This window comes from Canis lupus, chromosome 1 (assembly GCF_048164855.1).
Source record: "Canis lupus baileyi chromosome 1, mCanLup2.hap1, whole genome shotgun sequence".
Classification (NCBI taxonomy): domain Eukaryota; kingdom Metazoa; phylum Chordata; class Mammalia; order Carnivora; family Canidae; genus Canis; species Canis lupus.
Window position 1 is genome coordinate 1,343,535 of NC_132838.1, and position 21,253 is coordinate 1,364,787.

The 21,253-nt window shown below is 50.3% G+C and overlaps 1 protein-coding gene and 2 long non-coding RNA genes across 7 annotated transcripts in view; 1 reads left to right on the top strand and 2 right to left on the bottom strand.

The window, feature by feature from the left end:
- Positions 1-438, bottom strand: part of LOC140626441 (uncharacterized) — a 30,260-nt gene extending 29,822 nt beyond the window's left edge. Inside the window, exon 1 of one of the 2 annotated variants that reach the window (XR_012025642.1) lies at positions 18-438. This is a non-coding gene — a long non-coding RNA (uncharacterized lncRNA). The remainder of the gene's footprint in view (positions 1-17) is intronic. The other variant, XR_012025619.1, reaches the window with a different exon arrangement.
- Positions 2-6,309, top strand: LOC140626482 (uncharacterized). The gene is made up of 3 exons (XR_012025676.1): positions 2-974; positions 5,140-5,350; positions 5,775-6,309. It is a non-coding gene; the product is annotated as an uncharacterized lncRNA (long non-coding RNA).
- Positions 6,310-19,892: 13,583 nt separating this feature from the next.
- Positions 19,893-21,253, bottom strand: part of RBFA (ribosome binding factor A) — a 29,198-nt gene continuing 27,837 nt past the window's right edge. For all 4 annotated transcript variants that reach the window (XM_072814461.1, XM_072814348.1, XM_072814403.1 and 1 more), the window contains exon 7: positions 19,893-20,659. In XM_072814461.1, the coding sequence (XP_072670562.1) occupies positions 20,317-20,659 (343 nt within the window). In that variant the 3' untranslated portion in view covers positions 19,893-20,316. The remainder of the gene's footprint in view (positions 20,660-21,253) is intronic.

The following is a 21,253-nucleotide window of genomic DNA, read 5'->3' on the forward strand; positions in this document are numbered from 1 at the left end:
ATACACACAATGCCCACCCTGCTAGGTTGTTCTGGCTTCTTCCGTGCAGCGAGCACCCCTCAGGCAGGTCCCCCACAGCAGGTGGCAGGGGCAGCTGGTCCAGTCGTGGCCTGAGCTCACTATGAGGGGGTGGCGGGTCACAGGGTCTCACAAACCCCTTCAGGCGGGGACCCCTGCCCTGCAGCCTCCTGGGCAGAGCGGCTCTGCATGCGGGCCGGCCCCACAACACAGGAAGCACAGCCCCACTTAGTCAGGCAGCTGGGCGACCACGGGAGGGTGGGCAGGAGCCCAAGGGGCGCAGGCCGGAAGAGTCCAGGGTTGGCGTGGTGTGGGCTGGCCAGATGCAGGGACACGCAGCTTCAAGAAGACAATTCCCTCGCAGCCCCCAGCCCTACTCCTGCCGGGCTTGTGTCCCTGCAGCCCCCGCATGGCCCACTGGGCTTGAGCCCAGGCTGGGTCCGGCCCCATGGGAGCAAGCCCCCAAAGCCTGGGTATTTACAGGTATTTTTGGAGAAGAGACCCAGACTCACACGGTCCCCAGGGCCTTGACCCAAGATACACTCAGAGCTCTGTGCTCGACTCAGCCTGGCTCTGGCAGATGCCATGGTCAGAACCCAGGTCCGGAGGGGCTCCGTTTCTTCATCCTCCATACAGTGGACCCCGCCTGGCCCAGTGCAGAGCCTGGGCATCTGGACGGCGCAGGTCACCAGAGCAGTCAGGAGAAGCCCGGAGTCCCCGTCCTCCGCACAGGGGAGGGGCTGGAGATGGAGGCAATGACCCATCTGCTCAGAATCCCAAAAGTACGGGGCTCGGGGAGCTTCCGGGTTGATCACATCCACCTACGACTGGCAGGGCGGCCCACCCCCACTCCACGGGGACAGCAGGTTCTGCGCTCGGAAGCCCATGGACCTCACCCTGGGCGGCTCTTCATCTACGTGGTGTGCTGTTCTTCATGACTTAATAAGCCACCAGATGTGAGTGAGTCCTGACGTCGGGGAGCTGCCCTCGCAAGTGATGGAGCCCCCTTGGGGTTGTGGGAACCCTGATCCCAGCTGACTGATAGGAGGGGTGACACCCTGTGACCGGGGGCCACTGTGTGGGGTCTGTGCTGCTCAACAGGCAGTGTCAGAGCTGGAGCCATGGTGGCTCAGCGCCACAGGATTGGTGCTTGGGGTAAATCTCAGACGTCCGCAGTCAGACGAGCACGGAGAGGAGGCAACAGGGGCTTTTTCTTTAAGTGCTGGACCCTGCACTCCACCCCGCACACTGCCATCTGCGTCGCACAGACCCCCAGCTACACGCCCCCATGGGGCCCTGAAGGCCAGGCGCCTGCCTCCCTCCAGTGACCCTAGCGACTGCATCACTGCACAGCCAACAGTGGCCAGTCTGCAGGGGGCTCCAGGGACCCCCTGCCCCAGGATCAGAACTCGGAGCCTCGGCCCCCAGGGCCTTTCCACCCTCTGGGCAGCGGACACCTGCTCTGTCATCCTTTCCCTCATGCCCACGCCCCCTCAGACCTGCTGCAGAATCAAGAGTAAGCCCAGAACTCTGTGGCCCGGTGAGGCAGTCTGCTCATCTGTGCTGCCCAAGTTGAATTATAGGATAAAAGTTAAAATTCAGTTCCCCAGGCGCAAGAGCCATATTCCAAGTGCTTGGGGACAACATGTGCCTGGCTGACGGCAAAGACACAGAACACTCCTACCAGCAAGAGCCACCTCTCCAGCTGTGGCAAGATAAATTTCAATTTAAAAAATAAGGAACCTAGAAATTTAGAGACTTAAGAAGCATCAGCCAACTGCAACCCCTGTACCGTTTTTGGATCCCAAACCCCTTGAAAACCTCATGGGAGGTTAGCATGTGTGGAGAGTTTGCATTAATTAGCTTCACTGTGGTAATCGTATCACTATGTCTCGGTAACAAAACTGTCACATTGTACAGCCTAAATATATACGATTTTTCCTTAAAACATATATAAAAATGTTTAAAATTTGTGAGATGCTCAGAAATGTCAACAGTGGTATTTGTCAAGACAGGCACTTGCAGAGTCCAGATTTCAGCAGTGACAGTGTTTTTCTAGAACTTACTTTTAGAGGTACACACTGGAAGAGTCACAGGTGAGATGTTATGATGTCTGGGGTTCACCTGGAAGCAGGTCTGGTGAAGGACACAGGGTAGGGGGGGTGGATGCAGTGACCAAGAGTCGGCCACAGTTAAAGCTGGCTGCTGGGAAGGTGTCCATGCGTCTCTTTACTTATGCAAACGTTACTCGACAAAGAGCAAGAAAAGGTAAAGCACACCCGAAGGTGAGTAAACAGTGCGTCCCTGTGCTCTGCGCGGAGGCTCCCCATCACCCCTGGGCTGCAGCTTGGCCCTCTCCCAAGCCCCGGCCCAGCCACAGGACCCCGTCCTGCTCTGTGCAGTGACAGGCTGAAAGGACCTCAGGGTTATCAGGGGAGGGAAAGGCTAGTTCCTCTCAGGGTCACCAGCCTGATGTGCAGCATAGGAAAGGAGGAATTTCTGGTCTGGTCTGATGACACGACAGCTGCTGGAGGCGAGCCCTGAGCTGGGAGCCTGGAGGGGACCCAGGAAATTCAGGGTGGGTGTGCAGAGGTGCGACCCTCCAACAGAAAAGCTGCCCTTGGGGAAACTGAGGAAAACACTCCAGAGCCCGACAAACCTTCCATAGCTGGAAAGGGCCCTGGAGGGGAGAGCGTGGGCCCTTGGGGGTCCCACCCTGGGGCTGGTTCAGATCCGGTGGGAGCGGGGTGCGGGGCCGAGCAGGGCGTTGCAGTCGGGCACCCACACGGTGCAGCGTTAGGTGGGGTGGCAGCAGGCTGAGGAAGGTAGAGCAGGTCCTTGGAGGGTGGCGGCAGGGCCACGAGGAACCCTGGGGGGTGAAAGGGTACACGGGGCAGAAATGGCTCAACTGAGAACTCTGTCTCTTCCCACGTTTTCACTGAACTAGGGAACAGTTTTAGGAGGGCCAGCAGGAAACTCGATGCACTTCGCTGAGCAGCCGTGGCTATGAGGGGAGTCAGCCCTGGGGCCCAGGCGGCTCCTACACCTTTGCCCCCGGCTGTTGATCACATGCACGGACCTGGCTGTGTATTAGCAGCCGCCAAGCAGCACGGTGTCCCCTCAGGGCAAACAGCCTCTGACCTTCCTTCTGTTCCTGAGAGGAGGCTCGCAAGTCCTATCCCCTCACCCCTTAGAAAAATGCACAAAATGTACACAGACAGCAATCCTGTGATTTTCCCAATCAAGAAAATAAGCATTGAGTTTGGAAGGTTTGGGGTCATCTCTTGTCACGGTGCCAGGTCAGGTGGCACAGGTGCACATAACCCAGATGACACCTGCCACCTGCACTGACCAGCAAGGAACAGAAGGGCTGCATCATGCCAGGCACTGCCTACAGAGAGCGGCCAGCTTCCTGCTGCTGCGTCGAAGTCCTGTGAGCGCCAAGGGACACCCACGACCCAGCCTGCTCCCATGCGGGGTTCCCTCCATCTGGCTCCCCATCCGTCAAGAAAGCCAGGACTGTGCAAAGGTGATGCCAACAGCACGCTAACAGGCACACCTTAAAGACGGGGGCCCTTCCCTTTGGCCAGCGGGCTCTAGGAACTGCGGGTTCTGGTCTGATTCACTGGAACCCCAGGGCCTGGAGGCCCCTGGACAGCAATCAGCATGGGTGACTGGGATCCAGAGCGGCTACACATCAGTGTGAGAAGTTCTGGAACACGGCTGACATCTGTGATCTTTCTAGAGTCAGAAATAGCAAAGTCAGCAGAGGCTCTCGTTCAGGACCCACTCGTCTAAAGCAAGTCTGGAAACTAGAAATAAGGGCATTTCAGCAAACGCCCGAAGCTCCTCTATTTAAGGGAATGCGTCCCCACACTTGGGGTCCCTAATCCACAATTCCAACAGCAAAAAGCTCTGGAAGCCCAAAGTTCTTAACTGATGGGACCATGTGTCCTGGTGAGAAACCCCGTGTCATTGTCTACATGTTCAAGAACTTTCTCACGCTCTGCTGCAGAAATCCTATCACATTTGGTCAGGGGTCTGCTTGGAGCCTGTCACTATGTCTAGTCCACATGCATGTCACTTTTCTACAGCCTAAAACATGCTAAAGTCTAAAACACACCTGGGTCTGGGGCTCCAGGTGAGAGAGGCTGGGTCTCCACATATGCAGGGGGTGAGAATCCTGTAAACCGCGGATGCATCCTGAGGCCCTGAAAATAACTGGTAAAGTCTCTATGACTCCTCTTTCCCTGATGCCAACAACCACTCACACAGGAACATGGCCTCGGGCAGGAGTCACCTCTAAGACACCCTTGAGGCACTTGTGAGGGGTGAGGATCATGGGGCTGGCCCAGCCTTGAGGGCTCATATAAAATAAGCTGCTCTCATGGCATCTGGGTGGCTCTGTCAATTAAATGTCTGACTCTGGTTTCAGCTCAGGTCAGGATCTCCACGTCATGAGATCGAGCCCACCTTGGACTCTAGGCTCAGCACAGAGTCTGCTTAGAATTCTCTCACCCGGGATCCCTGGGTGCCGCAGCGGTTTAGCGCTTGCCTTTGGCCCAGGGCGCGATCCTGGAGACCCGGGATCGAATCCCACGTTGGGCTCCCGGTGCATGGAGCCTGCTTCTCTCTCTGCCGATGTCTCTGCCTCTCTCTCTCTCTGTGTGACTATCATAAAAAAAAAAAAAAAAAAATTAAAAAAAAAATTCTCTCACCCTGTTCTCTCTCTCTCCCTCAAATAAGTAAATAAAATCTTCAAAAAAAAAAAAAAAAAAAAAGCTGTTCTTGCTCTTAAGGAAAATGCTGTTTACTGCAAAAATGGAGCTGTCACTTATTCCAGGGAAGAACTGAGAGATAATCTGGGACATGCTGATGTTGAGGTCCCTCCTCATACCTTGCAGAGGGTTCCGCCTGGAGCATTAGAGAAGCACGTTTCAACCATCAGCTAAAATTTTAATAAAAGCTATAGGATATCATTTTTTTTATAGTATATCATTGTATAATTGTAAAAGGCTTTCTTGAATTAGTGATACCACTTATTATCCTTGGTAGCATTAGCACTTCTGAAGACACAATGTAGAAAGAAATGCCAGGCCATCACTTTTTTTTTTTTTTAAGATTTTAATTTACTTCAGAGATAGAATGAGAGCACACAAGCAGCAGGTGAAGTAGAGAGAGACACAGACTCCCTGTGGGGAGCCCGACGTGGGACACGACCCCAGGACCCGGGATCATGACCCGAGCCGAAGGCAGACGCTCCAAGTCGGAGCCACCCAGGCGCCCCTGGCCATCACCTCTTAAGTAAGAGAGCACATGCATCCTGACGCAGGTACTTCTGCCCACACCCCTGGAAGGGAGAAACAGGGCCTACTCACACGGTAACTGTATATTGATCCTGCTCCGTGCTCAGGAAGCTCAACAAAGATGCAAGAGAAGGCAAATTATTTAACTGTGAAATAAACACATCTTGCACTGACCACCCTTCTCCACCCCCTACGACCAGGGAGGGCCCCCTGGGTGGCCTAGAGCCACAGAAGCCCCTACGCCCTTCTTTCTGCACATGCTTCATTCAGACCAGAAAGACACAAGAGCTCATCTGGTTGCTGTTTGTCAGGTGGCAGGCATTAAAAACATTCTTTTCTGTGCCCTGACAGGTGACTAAGAACCATGCAAATAGCCTGGGAACAGTTAGCTGAAAGAGAAACAGCATGTGGGAGTGCAGGTTAATGTCTCCCCCTCCCTCTCCACATTAGGTCCTAGAAGACCTGCAAGAGTGCACGGCCCGGCTCTCAGGCACCACAAGCCTCTGGACACACATGCATCTGCGGAGCTGTGAGGAAGCCTGTGCCCACCTTGCCACCTGTTTCCACATGTGGACAGACCCTGAGGCACACAGCTGAGCCTCAGGGACAGGGAGGTGGAGCACATTCCAGAGACACAGGTGACACAGGACAGCAGGCTGCCATCTGGCCAGATACCCAGGACACTAAGACCTGGTTCAGGGCAAGTTCCTAATGGACACCTGGCTTGGTCCTGTAGTATTTTAGGTGCCATCAAGGTTGTGTGGTTTGGGGTAAATGCTATGGAAAAGATGAAGACATTCTCTATAAAAAGTATCTTCTATATAATTTAGAAGATCATTTCTGGAAGTTTCTGTCTCAGTTCCAAACTGTGGATCCTGGGTGTCTATTTTAATCCCCATAAGGGTTGGGGGAGGGGGATGGTACAAGGTGTAGCAGATGAAGGTGGAAAAAGCCTTAATTTTAAGTTCCCTCCCTGGCAGGCCTTACCAGGCGTCCAGGCGCTGGGGTCGGGGAGCTGGAAGGTTAGATCCTGCTGGACTGTCATAGGCCTTCTGCAGAATGACCCAGCAGGGCTCTAGGCGCTGGGCCAGGGCTTGGGCCATAGACATGCTGACAGAAGTCAGCCATCCAGGCACAGAGGCACAGACAGAGAGACACCTGCCTGATCAGCAACGATGCAGTGCTTCCATTCCCAGCTCCGAGGATCGCCGGTCCAGTGCGGAGGTGCACAGGGGGCAACCCAGGTTGCCCTGGCAGGGGGCAGCTGCTGCTGGGGGACCAGACACACCTGTGACCCAGCCAGGATCTGGGCTTCCTGACTTGGCAAACCTCCATTTCTGGCCGGTGTTGCAGAGACAACTCCAGGCCAGACTGGGCCGCACAGCCGAGGCTGCTGGGTCTCAGAAGCCCCGCACCTGCCTCCCCGCCCATGCTCCTGGGCCCCAGGGAGCCCCGCAGCTGGGTCCCTGCCCCTGGCACAGGAGCCGGGGAAGAGCTCACCCCGTGCCCTGGTCTGGCCCCGGGGTCCCTGGCACCCTGCCCGCTGCGCTCACATGCGGGTCACCTGCAGGCCAGCACCTCCCGCCCTGACGGACACCGTCGATGCCGCGGATCCATACCGAGGCCCTTCCTGCCCAGTCTGCAACCCGGGGCAGGGTCATGCTGGTTCTGGAACCCCGGAGCCACACCTGCCCCGCGGTCAGTGGGAAGGGCCCCTGGGGAGCTCCCAGTGGGGAGCTTCCCGAGCCCGTTGCCACGGCCCCTCCTCTCGGCAGCTCTGCTACAAACACCGGAACACCCCAGCCTGTCCCGGGGCACAGGGGACGCACCTTCCACCTGCTTTGAGCCTAGGCAGCCTGGGGTCCCAGAGTCCCCTCAGGCCCCAGAACGATGGGGGCGGTGGGGGCTCAGTCCGGAATTTCCTGCCCTCGTGGCCTGTCTGGCCTCCGAGGCACTAGGAAGGAAGCAGCACGAAATGATCTTCCACAGGTTTGTAAAGCAGAAGACGGAGGTAAGGTACATAGGAAAACATGAATTTCTTGTTCAGAAGAAAAAAAGCTAGAAGTTGTTTTCTCCAGCCTTTGGTAAACGGCAGTGAAGGGGATGGGGACTGGAACCCCCTTCCAGAAAACCTGTTGGTGTGAAGCCCCTGGAGAGGGTCTCTACCTAGATTCCTGGGCCTCTTGGAAGGGGCTGGAACCACAGGTGAACCTGAACCCAAATCGTCGGTGGGGGTCAACCGCCCTCCCTTTGGCTCTGCTCCTGAATCCTCGGAGATGGGGAGTCCCGGCACCCAGGTACAGACACCACGTGGACCTGAGCTCCCGGCAGAGGCGCGGGAGCCTGACCTGCTGTCCTCACAGGTTGTGTGGAATCACCCTGGAGACTCCCCGAAGCCAGGGGCACGTCCACTGGGAGGGGTCCACGTGAAGCAGGGAGGTGGGGAAGCTGGCGGAGGCTCCCCACCCCACGAGAAGCAGGGGACGCGATGGCGATGGCCATGGAGATAGTGTTCTCCTACGTGTTGCCAGGCAGATGGAAACCAAACCAGATGCCATGACTCCCAGGACTTGATGATTTCCCCTAATTCCTTGTTTTCCCATAATACTTAGTAGTAAAACCCTTCAGGGAAAGACCCTGAAGGGAGGACAGGAACTTCCTTGGGTTGTCAGCACGTGACCCGGAGGTCCTAGGACCAGGGCTGAGAAACAGGCTCGTGGCATCGAGTTCAGTGACAAGCTGGCGTCTGTGGTCCCACAGGGTGGATGCCATTTTACCAGACTGTGAACAGGGCAAAGGGAGTCAGCTGATGCAAAGTGAACCATCTTTTTAAAAGTTTTAAAGAAACACAAGTTTTATGGAGCCTGCGTGAGGACAGCTGGCAGGGACACACGTCTTCATGGAGGAGAGCTCGGGGAAGGAACGTTCTGTGCAGGGTCGTGTGCTCTATGTAAATGTTCCAGATCATGAGGAAGGACTTCCCAGAAAGTTAGACTTGTTTTTGGTATGTGCAGGGCTGGGGGACTTTAGTCTAATGGGAATCAGGGAGGTTTTTTTCCTTTTATCTTTACGTCTGGAATGGATCTTTTGGGTCATTTTTTTAATGAGGCACGTGTACAACATGTGTGGGGGCAGAGACACAGCTGGCACCTTGAGGTTCTGACCTTGGTACATGTTCAAGTGCCACTTGCCTGGGAGCCTGGGAGCCTGGGAGCCTGGGAGCAGGGTGCTCACAGAGTGGCATGGGCTGGGGTGGCAGGCTGGTGATGAGGTCACCACGGCCAAGGAGCCGGAGCACCTGTGGGCCTTGTGCACCCCCTCGGCCCCTCCCCTTGCTGGGAGCTCTTCGCAGCCCTGTGGCCTGGCCCACTCCCCTCTGGCTGTAGGAGGCAGGTACGTGATCCACAGCCCCTCCCGGGAGGGGGCAAACATGGGGGCATGCAGCTGCGGGCTGACTCTGCCTCAGTGTACTCAATTATGAATCCGATAATGGCACCTGCCCCCCAGGATTAAGTAAATTAGTACAAAGTGCCCTGAGTAATGCAAGGGCACCAGGGAATGTTACTTTATTGTTACTGTTCCCCTGGCACGTGGTTGTCTGACAAACTCGGGGCCCCCAAGGTCGGAAGGCGGACGATGCCTTAGCCTACACCCCTTCCTGCCACCTGCGGATTTCAGTTGGTGATTCTCAGCGATTGTCAGGATGCTTTTGGATGCAATTAGCAGGACTTCGTGAATTAACACAAATACTCCTCATCTCGCCCGACAGGAGGAAAGGGGTGGGAGGGTGAAGTTCCTCTTGGCTCGGATGCATCCAGGGCTTCCCACGCTGCCTCACAGCTACCAGCCCGCTCCAAGCTACAGTGTCCAGAGGCAGACACGGGGCTCTCTCCTCCAGCACCATCACTTCTCATGGCCAAGCACCTATTTCTAACTCTAGTACTGGCAAGGACGGAGCTTCTCTGATGCCTTGGCTTTGAGGAGGGGTCTGGTTGGTAAGGAGGAAGGTGGGGACCCCATCACCCACCCCCACTGTAATGCTCCACCCCAACCACCCCAAGGAATGCATCAGGAACCATGGGGGACCAGTCAAACTGGTGGAAAACCCACACCAGCCCATGGCCAGCAGAGCCCAGCACCCCAGCAGCCTCATCTGTAACCTGGGGTTGCAGGTCCCCCAAGGCTGCTGTGAGCAATACTGAGGCGGCCCTTGGAAAGCACAACCTGTGTCACCAAGCCTCAGTCTGTAGTGAGTGTTAACTATTGTGACTCTTACCTCTCTTTTCCCCAAAGGCCTTCCTCTAGTTAAGCTAGTTAGTATAAATATTCAGATGCTTAATAAATATTAACACTTTTGATACCGTGTGCAGCCTTGGACCCTAAGGACTTCCCAATAAGGGATTGCAGACCTATGGATATTTTTCAGAAGTGCTATAAATGTAAATAAGATGAAACTTTATCATCCTTTAATCTTTGTGTGAGAGCTATTTGTACATTTTTTTCCCATTTGTTTTTCTTCAGATTTTTCTATTGTGGTAAAATACACATAACAGAAACTTTACCATCGTAACCATTTTAGCATACGGTTCAGTGTTTTAAGACACAGTGCCGTGCAGCTGTCACCACCCTCCATCCCCATGATTACTTCCATCGTGGGAAACTACACCTCTATGCCCCCTGAACATGAGCTCTGCAATCCCCACTCCCCAGCTCCTGGCACAACCACGTACTGTCTCCGTGAAGGGGACTCCTCTAAGCACCTCATGGACATGGATCATACAGGATTTATTTTTGTGACTGGCTTATTTCACTTCACATATCTATATCTTCACCGAATACTTAGATTTTTTTGTAGTTTTTCAAAAATTCTTTAAAATAACTCTATCATGAATATTTAGCAGAAAATATGGTTCCAAATGACCCAACATCACTTCTGAGTTTCATTCTGTGTATGTCTGTGTGTTTAACCTCTACCCTCAACATGGGGCTTGAACTCATAGCGCTAAAGTCAAGAGTCACACGCAAAAAAAAAAAAAAAAAAAAAAAAAAAGTCACACGCTTTCCCAACTGAGCCACCAGGTGCCCCTCTTTGCTTTTTTCGACATAGTAGCCACCTAATGGGTGTGAAGTGGTGTCTCCTTATAGTTTTTGATTTCTATTTCCCTGATGATGAGTGATAATAAGCATATTTTCATGTGATTACTGTCCCTGTGTATGGACTTTGGAGAGATTTCTGTTCAAGAATGTCCTTTGCCTGTTTTGTAATTGGGTTGTTCATTTGTTGTTGTTGCCGCAGAACGCTGTGGGCATTGTGTGTTTTCAATATTGATTATCAGATATAGGATTTGCAGATATTTTCTCCCATTCTGTGCATTGCTTTTTTTACATATAGTGTATTTGTGTGACATTTGAAATTTTTCATGAAGTCTTTTTCTTTTGTTGCCTGTGCCTTTTGTCATATCTGAGAAATCGTTGTCTAATCCGGTTTTAAGAATTTTATAGTGGTTGTCTTACATTTAGGGTTTTGATCCATTTTTAGTTACTTTTTATTAGATGGTGTGAGGTAAGGTTCCCATTTCCCCGGCACCGTTTGTTGAGAGGATTCCTTCCCTGTTGAATGACCTTGGCACTTTTGTCAAGCGTCATTCAACCACATGTGCAAGGGTTTACTTCTGGACTCCTGATTCCATTCTGTCTGTCAGTCTCCTTTGAAGCCAGAACCACAGTGTAACTCTTCCAGTGTTTTCCTTCTTTTTCAAGATTGTTTTTGGCTATTCAAGGTCCCATAAGATTCCATGAGTTTTAGGAAGAACTTTTCTATTTCTGCAAAAAATATCATTGGGATTTTGATACCGATTACATTGACTCTGTACAACACTGACATTTTAACAACATTAGGTCTTCCAGTCCATGAACGCAGTGTGTGTTTTCATTTATTTATGTTTTAATTTCTTTCAGCAGTGTTTTGTAGGTTTCATTGTACAAGTCTTCACCTTCTTGGTTAATTCCTAAGTATCTTATTTTTTTTTTAATGCTACTGTAAATGGAATTATTGTTGTAATGTCCTCCTCAGATTATTCATTGTGTTGACTTTGAATCCTGCTACTTTGCAGAATTCATTAATTAGATCTTACAGTTTTTTGTGGGGTCCTTAGGACTTTCTACATATAAAATCAGATAATCTGCAAACAGATATAATTTTACTTCTTCATTTCCAATTTGAAGGCCTTTTATTTCTTTTTCCAGTCTAATTGCTCTGGCTAGAACTTCCAGGAATGAAAGTGGTAAAAGCAGACATCCTAATTTTGCTCCTGATCTTCCAGGAAAAGCTTTCTTTCAGTGTTAAGTATTGTTGGCTGTGTTTTTTCACATATGGCTTTTGTTAAGGTAGCTTCCTTCTATTCCTATTTTGTTGAGCTTTTTTTTTTTTCTTTTTTTCTTTTAATGAAAGGGTGTTGAATTTTGTCAAACACTTGAATTTTGTCAAACACTTTTTCTGCATCAAGGTTATTGTGTTTTTCCCATTTTGTTGATGTATCACATTTATGTTTTTGTGTGTTGAATCATCGTTGCATTCCAGGAAAAAATGCCTTTTGGTCATGGTATATAATCATTTGAATATGCTGAATTGTTGGCTAATATTTTGTTGAAGACTTCTGGATCAATGATCACAAGGGATGTTGGTCGATAATTTTCTTTCCCTGTAGTGTCTTTGTCTGGCTTTGATTTGTGAGGGTTATGCTGATCTCCTAAAATAAGTCAAGAAGTGGTCTCCCTTCCATTTTTGTGAGGGTTATGCTGATCTCCTAAAATAAGTCAAGAAGTGGTCTCCCTTCCATTTTTTTTTTTTTTTTAAGTTTGAGGATTGGTAGGACTTTCCTTAAATGTTTAGAAATCACCAGTGAAACCACTGGGCCCAGGGACTTTTCTATATAGACGTTTTTGGTTACTGATTTGATATTATTAGTTTTCAGTCTGTTCAGATTTTCGGACTTAGAAAATTTCAGATGTAGACTTGGCAGGTTTTGTGTCTCTAGGCATTTGTCCATTTCATCTATGTTATCTAAGTTGTTGGAATACAAAGGCTCATAGTACTCTTAGAAACCTTTTTATTTCTGTAGAATTGGTAATTTCTCCATTTTCATTTCTGATTTTAGTAATTTCAATCTTCTTTTGTTCTTCATCTAAAGTCTGTCAATTTTGTTGATCTTTTTAAAGAACATTTAGTTTATTGATATTCTCTGATTTTCTGTTCCTGACTTCATCACTGCTCTAAACTTTATTTCCTTTGTTCTGGTAGTTTTAGGTTAGGGTTAGTTTTTCTGTATTTCCTTAAACTGTAAAGTTAGGTTGTTGATTTGAGATCTTCTTGTTTTTTAATGTAACCATTTATAACTATAAATGTCCCTTTAGCACTGCTTTTGCTGGATCTCGTAAGTTTTGATAAGTTGTTTTCATTTTCATTCATCTCTAAGTATTTTCTAATCTCCCTGATTTCTTCTTTGATCTTTGGGTTGTGTGCTGATTTAAATTCCACAGATTTGTGAATTTTCCAATTTTGTTATTGATTTCTAACTTCATACCATTGTGGTCACAGAAGATTGTAGAACAACTGCTTTTAAATTCATTGAGACTTAATTTGTGGCCTGACATATGATACTGGAAAACGTCCCATGTGCGCTTGAGAGCAATGTGTGTGCTCTTGCTTGGTAGTGTCCTGAATGTGTTAGATCTAGTTATTAAGTCCTCTATTTCCCTACTTCTATCTGGGTTTTGTATCCATTATTACAAGAAGTATATTCTCCAAGTGTGATTTTAAATCCATTTCCCCCTTTGGTTGTGTCAAGTTTTGCTTCATATATTTCAATGGCCTGTCATTAGACATGTAAAAGTTTATAATTATGTATCTTGTTTCATGGAAATATTTATTAATGTACAGTGGCCTCTCTTATCTCTTTAACTTTTTAATATTTAAACTCACTTTTTGTCAGATACCAGTGTAGCCACTCCTGCTATCATTGGTTATTATTTGCATGGAACATGTTTATATTCTCTCATTTTTCAATCTACTTATGTCTTTGGATCTAGAGTCTCTTAAAGACAATGTAGCTGGATGATGATTTTTATCTGTTCTGCCAATCTCTGTCTTTTCATTGTAGAGTTTAATCCATTTATATTAAGGTTATAATCCATTTATATTACAGATGAGGAAGGACTTCTGTCATTTTGCTATTTGTTATGTGCCTTGCAGCTTCTTTTTGTCACTCATTTCCTGCATTACTGTCTTCTTTTGTGTTTTGTGGGGGTTTTTTTGGTAGTGAAACATTTACATTCCTTATTCATTTCCTTTTGTATATATTCTATAGCTATTTTCTTTGTAGTTACTGTGGAGATTACATTTAACATCCTGAAACTCTAGCACTATAGTGTGAATGTATACCAATTTCAACAACACACAAAAACTCTGCTCCTTTAATATCTCCAAACCCAGCCCTTTTACTTGCTGTCACAAAAGATAAACTTGCAATTCTTTTAAATGCACTAGTCTCTTAAATTATGTAGAAAACAAAATGTAGAGTTACAAATTGTTAGAGTACTAGTTTTTATAACTGGCCATGCATTTTTCTTTACTGAGATCTTTATTTCTACACACAGCTTCAAGTTACTGTCTACTGTTCTTCATTTCACCCTGCAGGGCTCCTTCAAGCATTTCTTGGAAGGGCATGTCTAGCGGTAAAGCCCTCCCTCAGCTCTTATTTAAGAATGTCTTAATTTCTCCCTCACTTTTGAAGGACATTTTGCAGAATACAGAATTCTTGGTTGAACGTTTTCCTTTTAGCACTTTGCAGATATCAACCCACTGCCTCCTGACCTCCAGTTTCTGATGGAAATCTGTTACCCTTATTTGGGATCCCTGACATGTATTGATTTACTTCTCTCTTGCTGCTTCAAGATTGTGTTTGGCCTTTGTGTTTCTTAGTGTGGGTCTCTGAGTTCATCTTAACTTGGAGTTCATTCAGTTTCCTGGTGCCTCCTCAAACTTGGGAAATGTTCAGTCATTATTTCTTCAAACACTTGCTCTACCTCTTTCTCCTCCTTCTAGGACACCTACAATGCACAGGTTGGCCTGCTTAGTGGAATCCCACAGGCCCCTTAGGTCCCATTAACATTTTTTCCCTTAGATTTTATTTATTTGATTGGGAGCACAAGCAGGGATAGGGGCAGAGGGAGAGGGAGGAGCAGACTCCCCACTGAGCAGGGAGCCCAATATGGGCCTTGATCCCAGGACCCTGCGTTCATGACCTGAGCTGAAGGCAGATGCTTAACTGACTGAGGCACCCAGGTGTCCCAGGTCCCATTAACTTTTTTTTTCTCTCTGTTCCTCAAATTCAACTTTGTCTTAGGTTACAATCTACTGTTTCTTTCCTTGTGCTTAGAACTTGCCTCTGAATTCCTATAATGAGTATTTCATTTCAATTACTGTACTTTTGAGCTCCAGAATCTCTTCAGTTTCTTTTTGCTTTCTCTTTGTGATAGTTCCATTTTGTTCAAAGGTTGTTTTGTTGATTTGCTCCACTTCTTTCATTAGTTGAGGAGCAAGACAGTTGCTTTAAAGTCTTTGTCTAGTAGAACTGCCATCAGGTCTTTCTCAGGGATGGTATCTTTTTTTCCTTTAAATGGGCCACACTTTCCTGTTTTTGTGTGCCTTGTGACTTTGTTGCAAACTGGACTTTTGAATCTAACCATATAGTAACTCTGGAAATCAGATTCTCCTCTTTCCCAGAGGTAGTTGTTTTTTTCTTTTTGCAGGCAGTCTCTATGCCAAGGGTCAGAAAAATCTCTCCCCCAAGCCCTCTCTCGATTCTGACACCCTCATGCCCTCCATTTTATCACATAGGCACAGAGACCAGGGCCCCTGTAAGAGGAGGGGCAAGGGTAGACTCCAGACCCAACCTGTTACCACAGATTCCGGGGTGGGGGTGGTGTCTAGACATTGCTGTGCATCAGAACATTTTCAACATTATTTCATTACAGAAAAGGGTCAGAAGTCTCCATTGTGTTTCTACCCAAAAAAGCACAGCTTTGAAACTATATAGGGCCTGATCTTCAAATCCTGCCTCCTCCCTAACCTTGATGGTTGAGACTTCTCAAAATGGAACCAAAACAACAAAAGGGTCAGTGGCAATGCCCAGATGGCTTGGTTATGAATGTTGTGCCTTAAGACATCATAGCCTGGGGAACCCCGGGTGGCTCGGTCAGTTAGGTGTCTTTCTTTGGCTCAGGACATGATCCCAGGGTCCTGGGATACAGCCCCATATCAGGCTCCCTGCTCAGCAGAGAGCTTGTTTCTCCCTCTCCCTCTACCCCTCCCCACTGCTCGTGGGTGCTCTAATATTTTATTTTTTTTAAGATTTTATTTATTCATGAGAGACACAGATAGGCAGAGACACAGGCAGAGAGAGAAACAGACTGCCTGTGGGGAGCTTGATGCGGGACTAGATCCCAGGACCCCGGATCACACCCTGGGCTAAAGGCAGGTGCTCAACCGTGGAACCACCCAGACATCCCTCTTAATATTTTTTTCCCCCTCTAATATTTTTTAAAAAGACCCTATAGTTGGACAGCCCAGGTTGCTCAGCAGTTTAGTGCCACCTTCAGCCCAGGGTTATGATCTTGGGAGACCCGGGATCGAGTCCCACATCTGGCTCCCTTCCATGGAGCCTGCTTCTCCCTCTGCCTGTCTCTGCCTCTCTCTTCCGCTGTGTCTCTCGTGAATAAATAAAATCTTTAAAAAAAAAAAAAAAAAAGACCTTATAGCCTAATAGCTTGTGAACAGGCACACACACACATGCACTCACACACACACACAAACACACACTTCACATGTGCACTCAGACTTGCACATGTACAAACACAATCGCACACACGGGCATTCACACACATACTTTAATATAGTGCTCTGAGGCTGTATGTAGCACACTTTCAGGCTCTGTTGGTTTGCATCCATAGAATTCAGACAAGAATCTGCCACAGACCTTGTCATTTCTCAATGACATTTCTGGATGGTTCTTCCCTGCTTTTCTCCTGGTAACTAAAATACATGCAATTATTCTTGGCTTTGTGACCAAGATTAATATACTCTAATAAAACCTGCTTTGAAGACACAGATGAGCATGGGAGTGGGATGGCAGCCACTGACTCCTCACAAACCTTCCTGATCCTAATGATGTGTGGTGCAGGAATGTAGCCATGTGCCAATTTACAAGCCATGGGCCTGAGCAGGGACCAACATCAGGAATTCAAAACAGAATCCCAGCAGAAGGTCCAGCCCACACAATGTGGATGCCACCATCCTGTTGGCCACTCTGATGTGTTGGTTCATGTCTACAGCCTGCACCCAGCACGTCCAGAACCAGTGTACAAGCTGTCTGCCATGCCAGCACATAGGGGAAGTTTATGTTTGGGGCTGAGTCAAGAGGATTTACAGGACATCTGAGAGTTTCTTGTACACATATTCTTCCCAGAACAGCTTACTAAACAAGGCTGTACCTAATCTCGTGGTTCCTATTGAGCGGTGCTATCCTAAGTGAATTTGAAAATACACAGAAAATGGTGCTACAGGGATATGCATTCTAGAATGCTTGGAAGCTTAACCCAGATCTAGCAACAATGTTTTGTGCCTTCAGTCACTGCAAACTTTGGGTTCTGATCTAGTGGCATCTCTATGACGACCGTGTCACCTCAGCTCTGAGCGGACAGAGGAAGTCGGTTCTCTAACACTGTCTGGCACCCTGTGCACCGCAGAGAGAAGGAAAGGCAAACACTGCAGACTGTGCACTACACTCTGGCTGCCTGTGTGGTCATCCTGGCCAGGTGCTAGGGAAGAAGCTGCTGCTTTTACACTTCCAGTTCCGGGGAGCCTGGCGCACCCATGCCCAAGGGGATGTAGTGGGATCTCCATTTGACCTCTGTGCCCTGCAGACAGAATAGAACTCCTGACATCCTGCTTTGCCAGAATCTTGGACACAGGCCAATCTGCATGGTTCCTGTTCTAGGAGGGAAAAGCAAGACCCCAGTGCTTGTCTTACCCAGATTCAAAGTCTCAGAAACCAAGGCTCAGTGGCAGGGAGGCATGAACCACACAGAACTGGCAGGGTTGCACAGACTAAAAGGGAAACTACCTGGAGACATAGGAAAGCAGGACTCATTGCAAGTTGGCTGGTCCTGGCCAGTCTGGAGCTGACCCCGACTGCAGCGGAGCAGAGCTCCTCCCAATGCAGGTGGCAGAGGCCCAGCTCCCCTTCAACACGACCACTCTTGGGAGGGCATGTGAGTGTTGGTTTCAGCCCAGCAAGAAGCACAGTAGCCAACACCCAGTGAACACCCAGCAAGACAAGGCGTCGATCAGACATGTGCAGGCCTGAGGAACACAGCAAGAACCTGGGAACCTGAGAAGTCAACGGAAAGGTTGTCAGGCCTGACCGCTGCATTAACAGTTCATGAGCGTGTGGCTCTCCTCCACGGTGCCTCTGAGGGAGGCCTATGCCACCTCCTCCCGGGGGCTTCGGAGCCCTGGAAGCCCGCTGGAGGCTTGCCTACTGCGCTTGCAGCCACTGCTGGGCCATCTGCATGCACGTTTGCAAGGTCTGCGCCTCACTGTCATTCTGAGCTTCCCATCTCAGCACAAAATCTGCTCATCCTCGGCTTCCCATCCAGGTGTCCAAATCTAGACCTGTGATCAAATCAACACTGAAAAGCCACACAGGTGTGTGCTCACCTTCTGCGAGGTAAACCTGGGGCTAGGACGCTCAGTGACTGCTCGGGATTCCAGAGGGGTGTTAACTGCAGGCACGCTGGATTCTGACAGGCACGGCTTTCAGGAAGACAGACTCTGGCCTACCATCCTGCATGCCAGGAGGACATGAAACCCCAGCCACGTCGGGGGCTGTGCTGCAGAGGGTCGTCCAGCTCGCATATCCTCAGGAGGTAAGCCATGCAGTCTCCAGTAGACACCGATTCAGCTGTTCCCCTCGTCCCCTTGCATGTTAGAAGACACAGAACACCTGCCAGGCTCCCTAGGTGTCCACACAGCAGAGCCACACTAGGACCCCCTGAGGTGGACACACTTCTCTGACAGCTGGATGGCGCTGAGCGGAGGACAGATCAGCCTACAGAACCCAGAGCAGGGCAGCCCCAGTGGCGGAGCAGTTTAGCACTGCCTGCAGCCCAGGGCATGATCCTGGAGACCCTGGATAGAGTCCCATGTCAGGCTCTCTGCATGGAGCCTGTTTCTCCCTCTGCCTGTGTCTCTGCCTCTCTCTCTCTCTCTCTGCATCTCTATGAATAAATAAATAAAAAATCTTAAAAAAAAAAAAAAAAAGAACCCAGAGCAGCCACAGGGCTGGAAAGCGCTTCCGTGCAGCACAAGGTTGCCGCGTCTGCCCCACTGGGTCAGGACATGGACCATCCTGGGTTCTCTTCAAATACAAGAAACCTGCATCTTGCCTTCTCCCTGTGTCTTTGGTCTTGAAACCCTGATTTTCTGCCACAAGCTCAGGGACAAGCGGCTCTCAGTCTCCTCTCTGGCTCTGTGTCCTGCTTTGCCTCAGATTTCTCAGGCCACGGGGAACACCAACGGGCGCTCACGTTTGTTGGGCCTCACAACCCACAAGCCGTGCCCACTGTGCTGCATTTGGGGTCTGGGCACCTTCTGCAGCGTAAACCCAGACCTGGCAGCCACTGAGCAGGCTGCTTGGTGCAGAGGGTTCCGGATGTTCTGTGTTTACGATGTTTTACCATCTTGGGGGCCTTGCTGGCCTGGGAGAGACTGCCCCCCTGCCCGGGCTAACTCTTCAACACGGCAAACCATGGCCCTGCATTAATACGCAAGCCCACCGACCAGAGCCCACACCCCACTCGTCAGCATCTCCTCTGCCTGTGTCTCCAGGGCCCATGCTCCTACAGTCCAGAGCCCACAGAAGTCGCAGCACCAGCCTTGCCCACCCACCCCTCTCCTGTTCCTCTGCCTCCTGACCAAGCCTGGTGCTTCCCCAAGCGGCCCTGCCTCCTGGGGACACTGAACACAGGACTGTCCTCTCCAGGTCTGCCATCCTGCCTCACTAGATTCCTGATTAGAACCAACCCACAGGTATTTTCAGATACGTGCAGCCTTGGTCTGGATGTTCCTCCTCTGGTCAGCACGTGCGCTCCTCGGGAAACACTCCAGTTACCCACACCTTCCAGGTCTCCGGGTCAGCAAGGACCACACACGTGCCCCCAGACAGCAACATGCTTGGAGCTCCTACGGCAGTCTCCCGCATCCTGGAGGTGCCCCTTCCACAGGGGCTACACTGGCAGGTGCACGGGGGGCATACCAGCACCGCAGAGCTGACTGTTCGCACATGTGGAAGCTGTCCTCCCCTAAAGGCCACGTCACAAGCTTCCTTGCTGTGTCTCACTGGTGCACATGTGACCATGGAAACTCTGCTGATGCTGTTTTCAGCATCTTGACACTGATGATACTTGGGAAAGGGAGGAGCCCCATGCCCAGAACGACATTTCTCGAGGTCAGACTTAAAGATTTATTATACTTCCTTCCAACGGTACTCGTCCGACAAGGCACACCATGGCCGTCCTGCCCTGGGGGAAAGCGGACTCAGGGCCGTTCTTATGGAGACCCTGAGGACGGCTTTTCCGGCATGAGCTGAAACGTGCAAACATGGCGACACTCTGCCTTCCTAACTAGGAACAATGCAGCAGGCAGCTGTGCATGTTCTAGATGGTGTGCAAGTGCCCCATGAGCCTCTAAGTGGGCCAACTGGTGCCATCCACCTAAAGAATTTCCACAGGCGTCTCACCCAGGCTAGAGCTATGAGTCCACCCACGTTGCCAGGCTGTGCAGTACATGTGGAGCCCGTGGTTCTGCCGGCAGAGCCGGAACCTCACCCCCTCCCCGCCACTTGGTCACCTCCACCCTTCCTGCCTTGGCCCCTCACTGCCCCCTGCTCTGTTCCTCGGAGCTGCTGTCCACACCCCAAGCCCCACCGAGGTCAGGGTGGGGCTTAGTGCTCCCCGCCCCCGACAGGTGGTTCCTGGGGGAGAGGTCACCGTCTGCACAGGGCACAGCCACCACCTTTCCTGCTCTCGTCTGTGATGCCAGACCAGCTGTCAGCTGCGACACCTCAGGGCTCACGGTCCTACAGCCTTGCCCTCTCTGCTTCTTGTACTCCATGATTTGTTTGTTGAGCGCCTCGTGATCAATGCCGCACAGACTTGAGCACGTAGTGGAGGCCAGAGTGCCTTGCTGTGTAGGAGCGTCCAGGGCCCTGGGACTCCTGGAGGGAGAAAAGGCGTCAGGTGAAGCTCGAGCGAAGCCGTAGGACAGCACTCCCCAGCCCCACCTCCATGTGCTTGTGTGCTGCTCCAAGTCTAGGGGAAGCTGGGAAGACAACACTGGGAAGGGGCTTTGGTACTGGCACCCCTCCCCCCCAGCCCACAACTGCTACGTGGGGCAGCACAGCCCAACATAGCCCTTCTTATGTTTCCATCTATTTCCCTAAACATGGCCATATGCTAGGCCAGCCAGTGACACAGAATTTCGGGGGGCCTTTCAGATCTAGCCCTCGGGTTACCTGGGAAACCAAAGGGAAGAGCAAACCTGGTGCAACCCTTCCAAAACCCAACTCTGGCTTCTAACCCTTTCCTGCTCAGCTCTGAGGCTCTCACACCCCTGGGCTGGGCTCCCCACTGCCTGGGGCTCCAGCTCCACAGCCCTCGGGCTGGTGACCATGGCCCCACAACTGTACCCACGACATTAACGCACCGGTCTGAGCACCTGCTGGAGCTCCTCCCCACTGGAACGCAGCCCCTCCACAAGTACCCTCAAGGCCCCAATCTCTTTCTCACACAGAGCCTGTCCAACTGGAAAC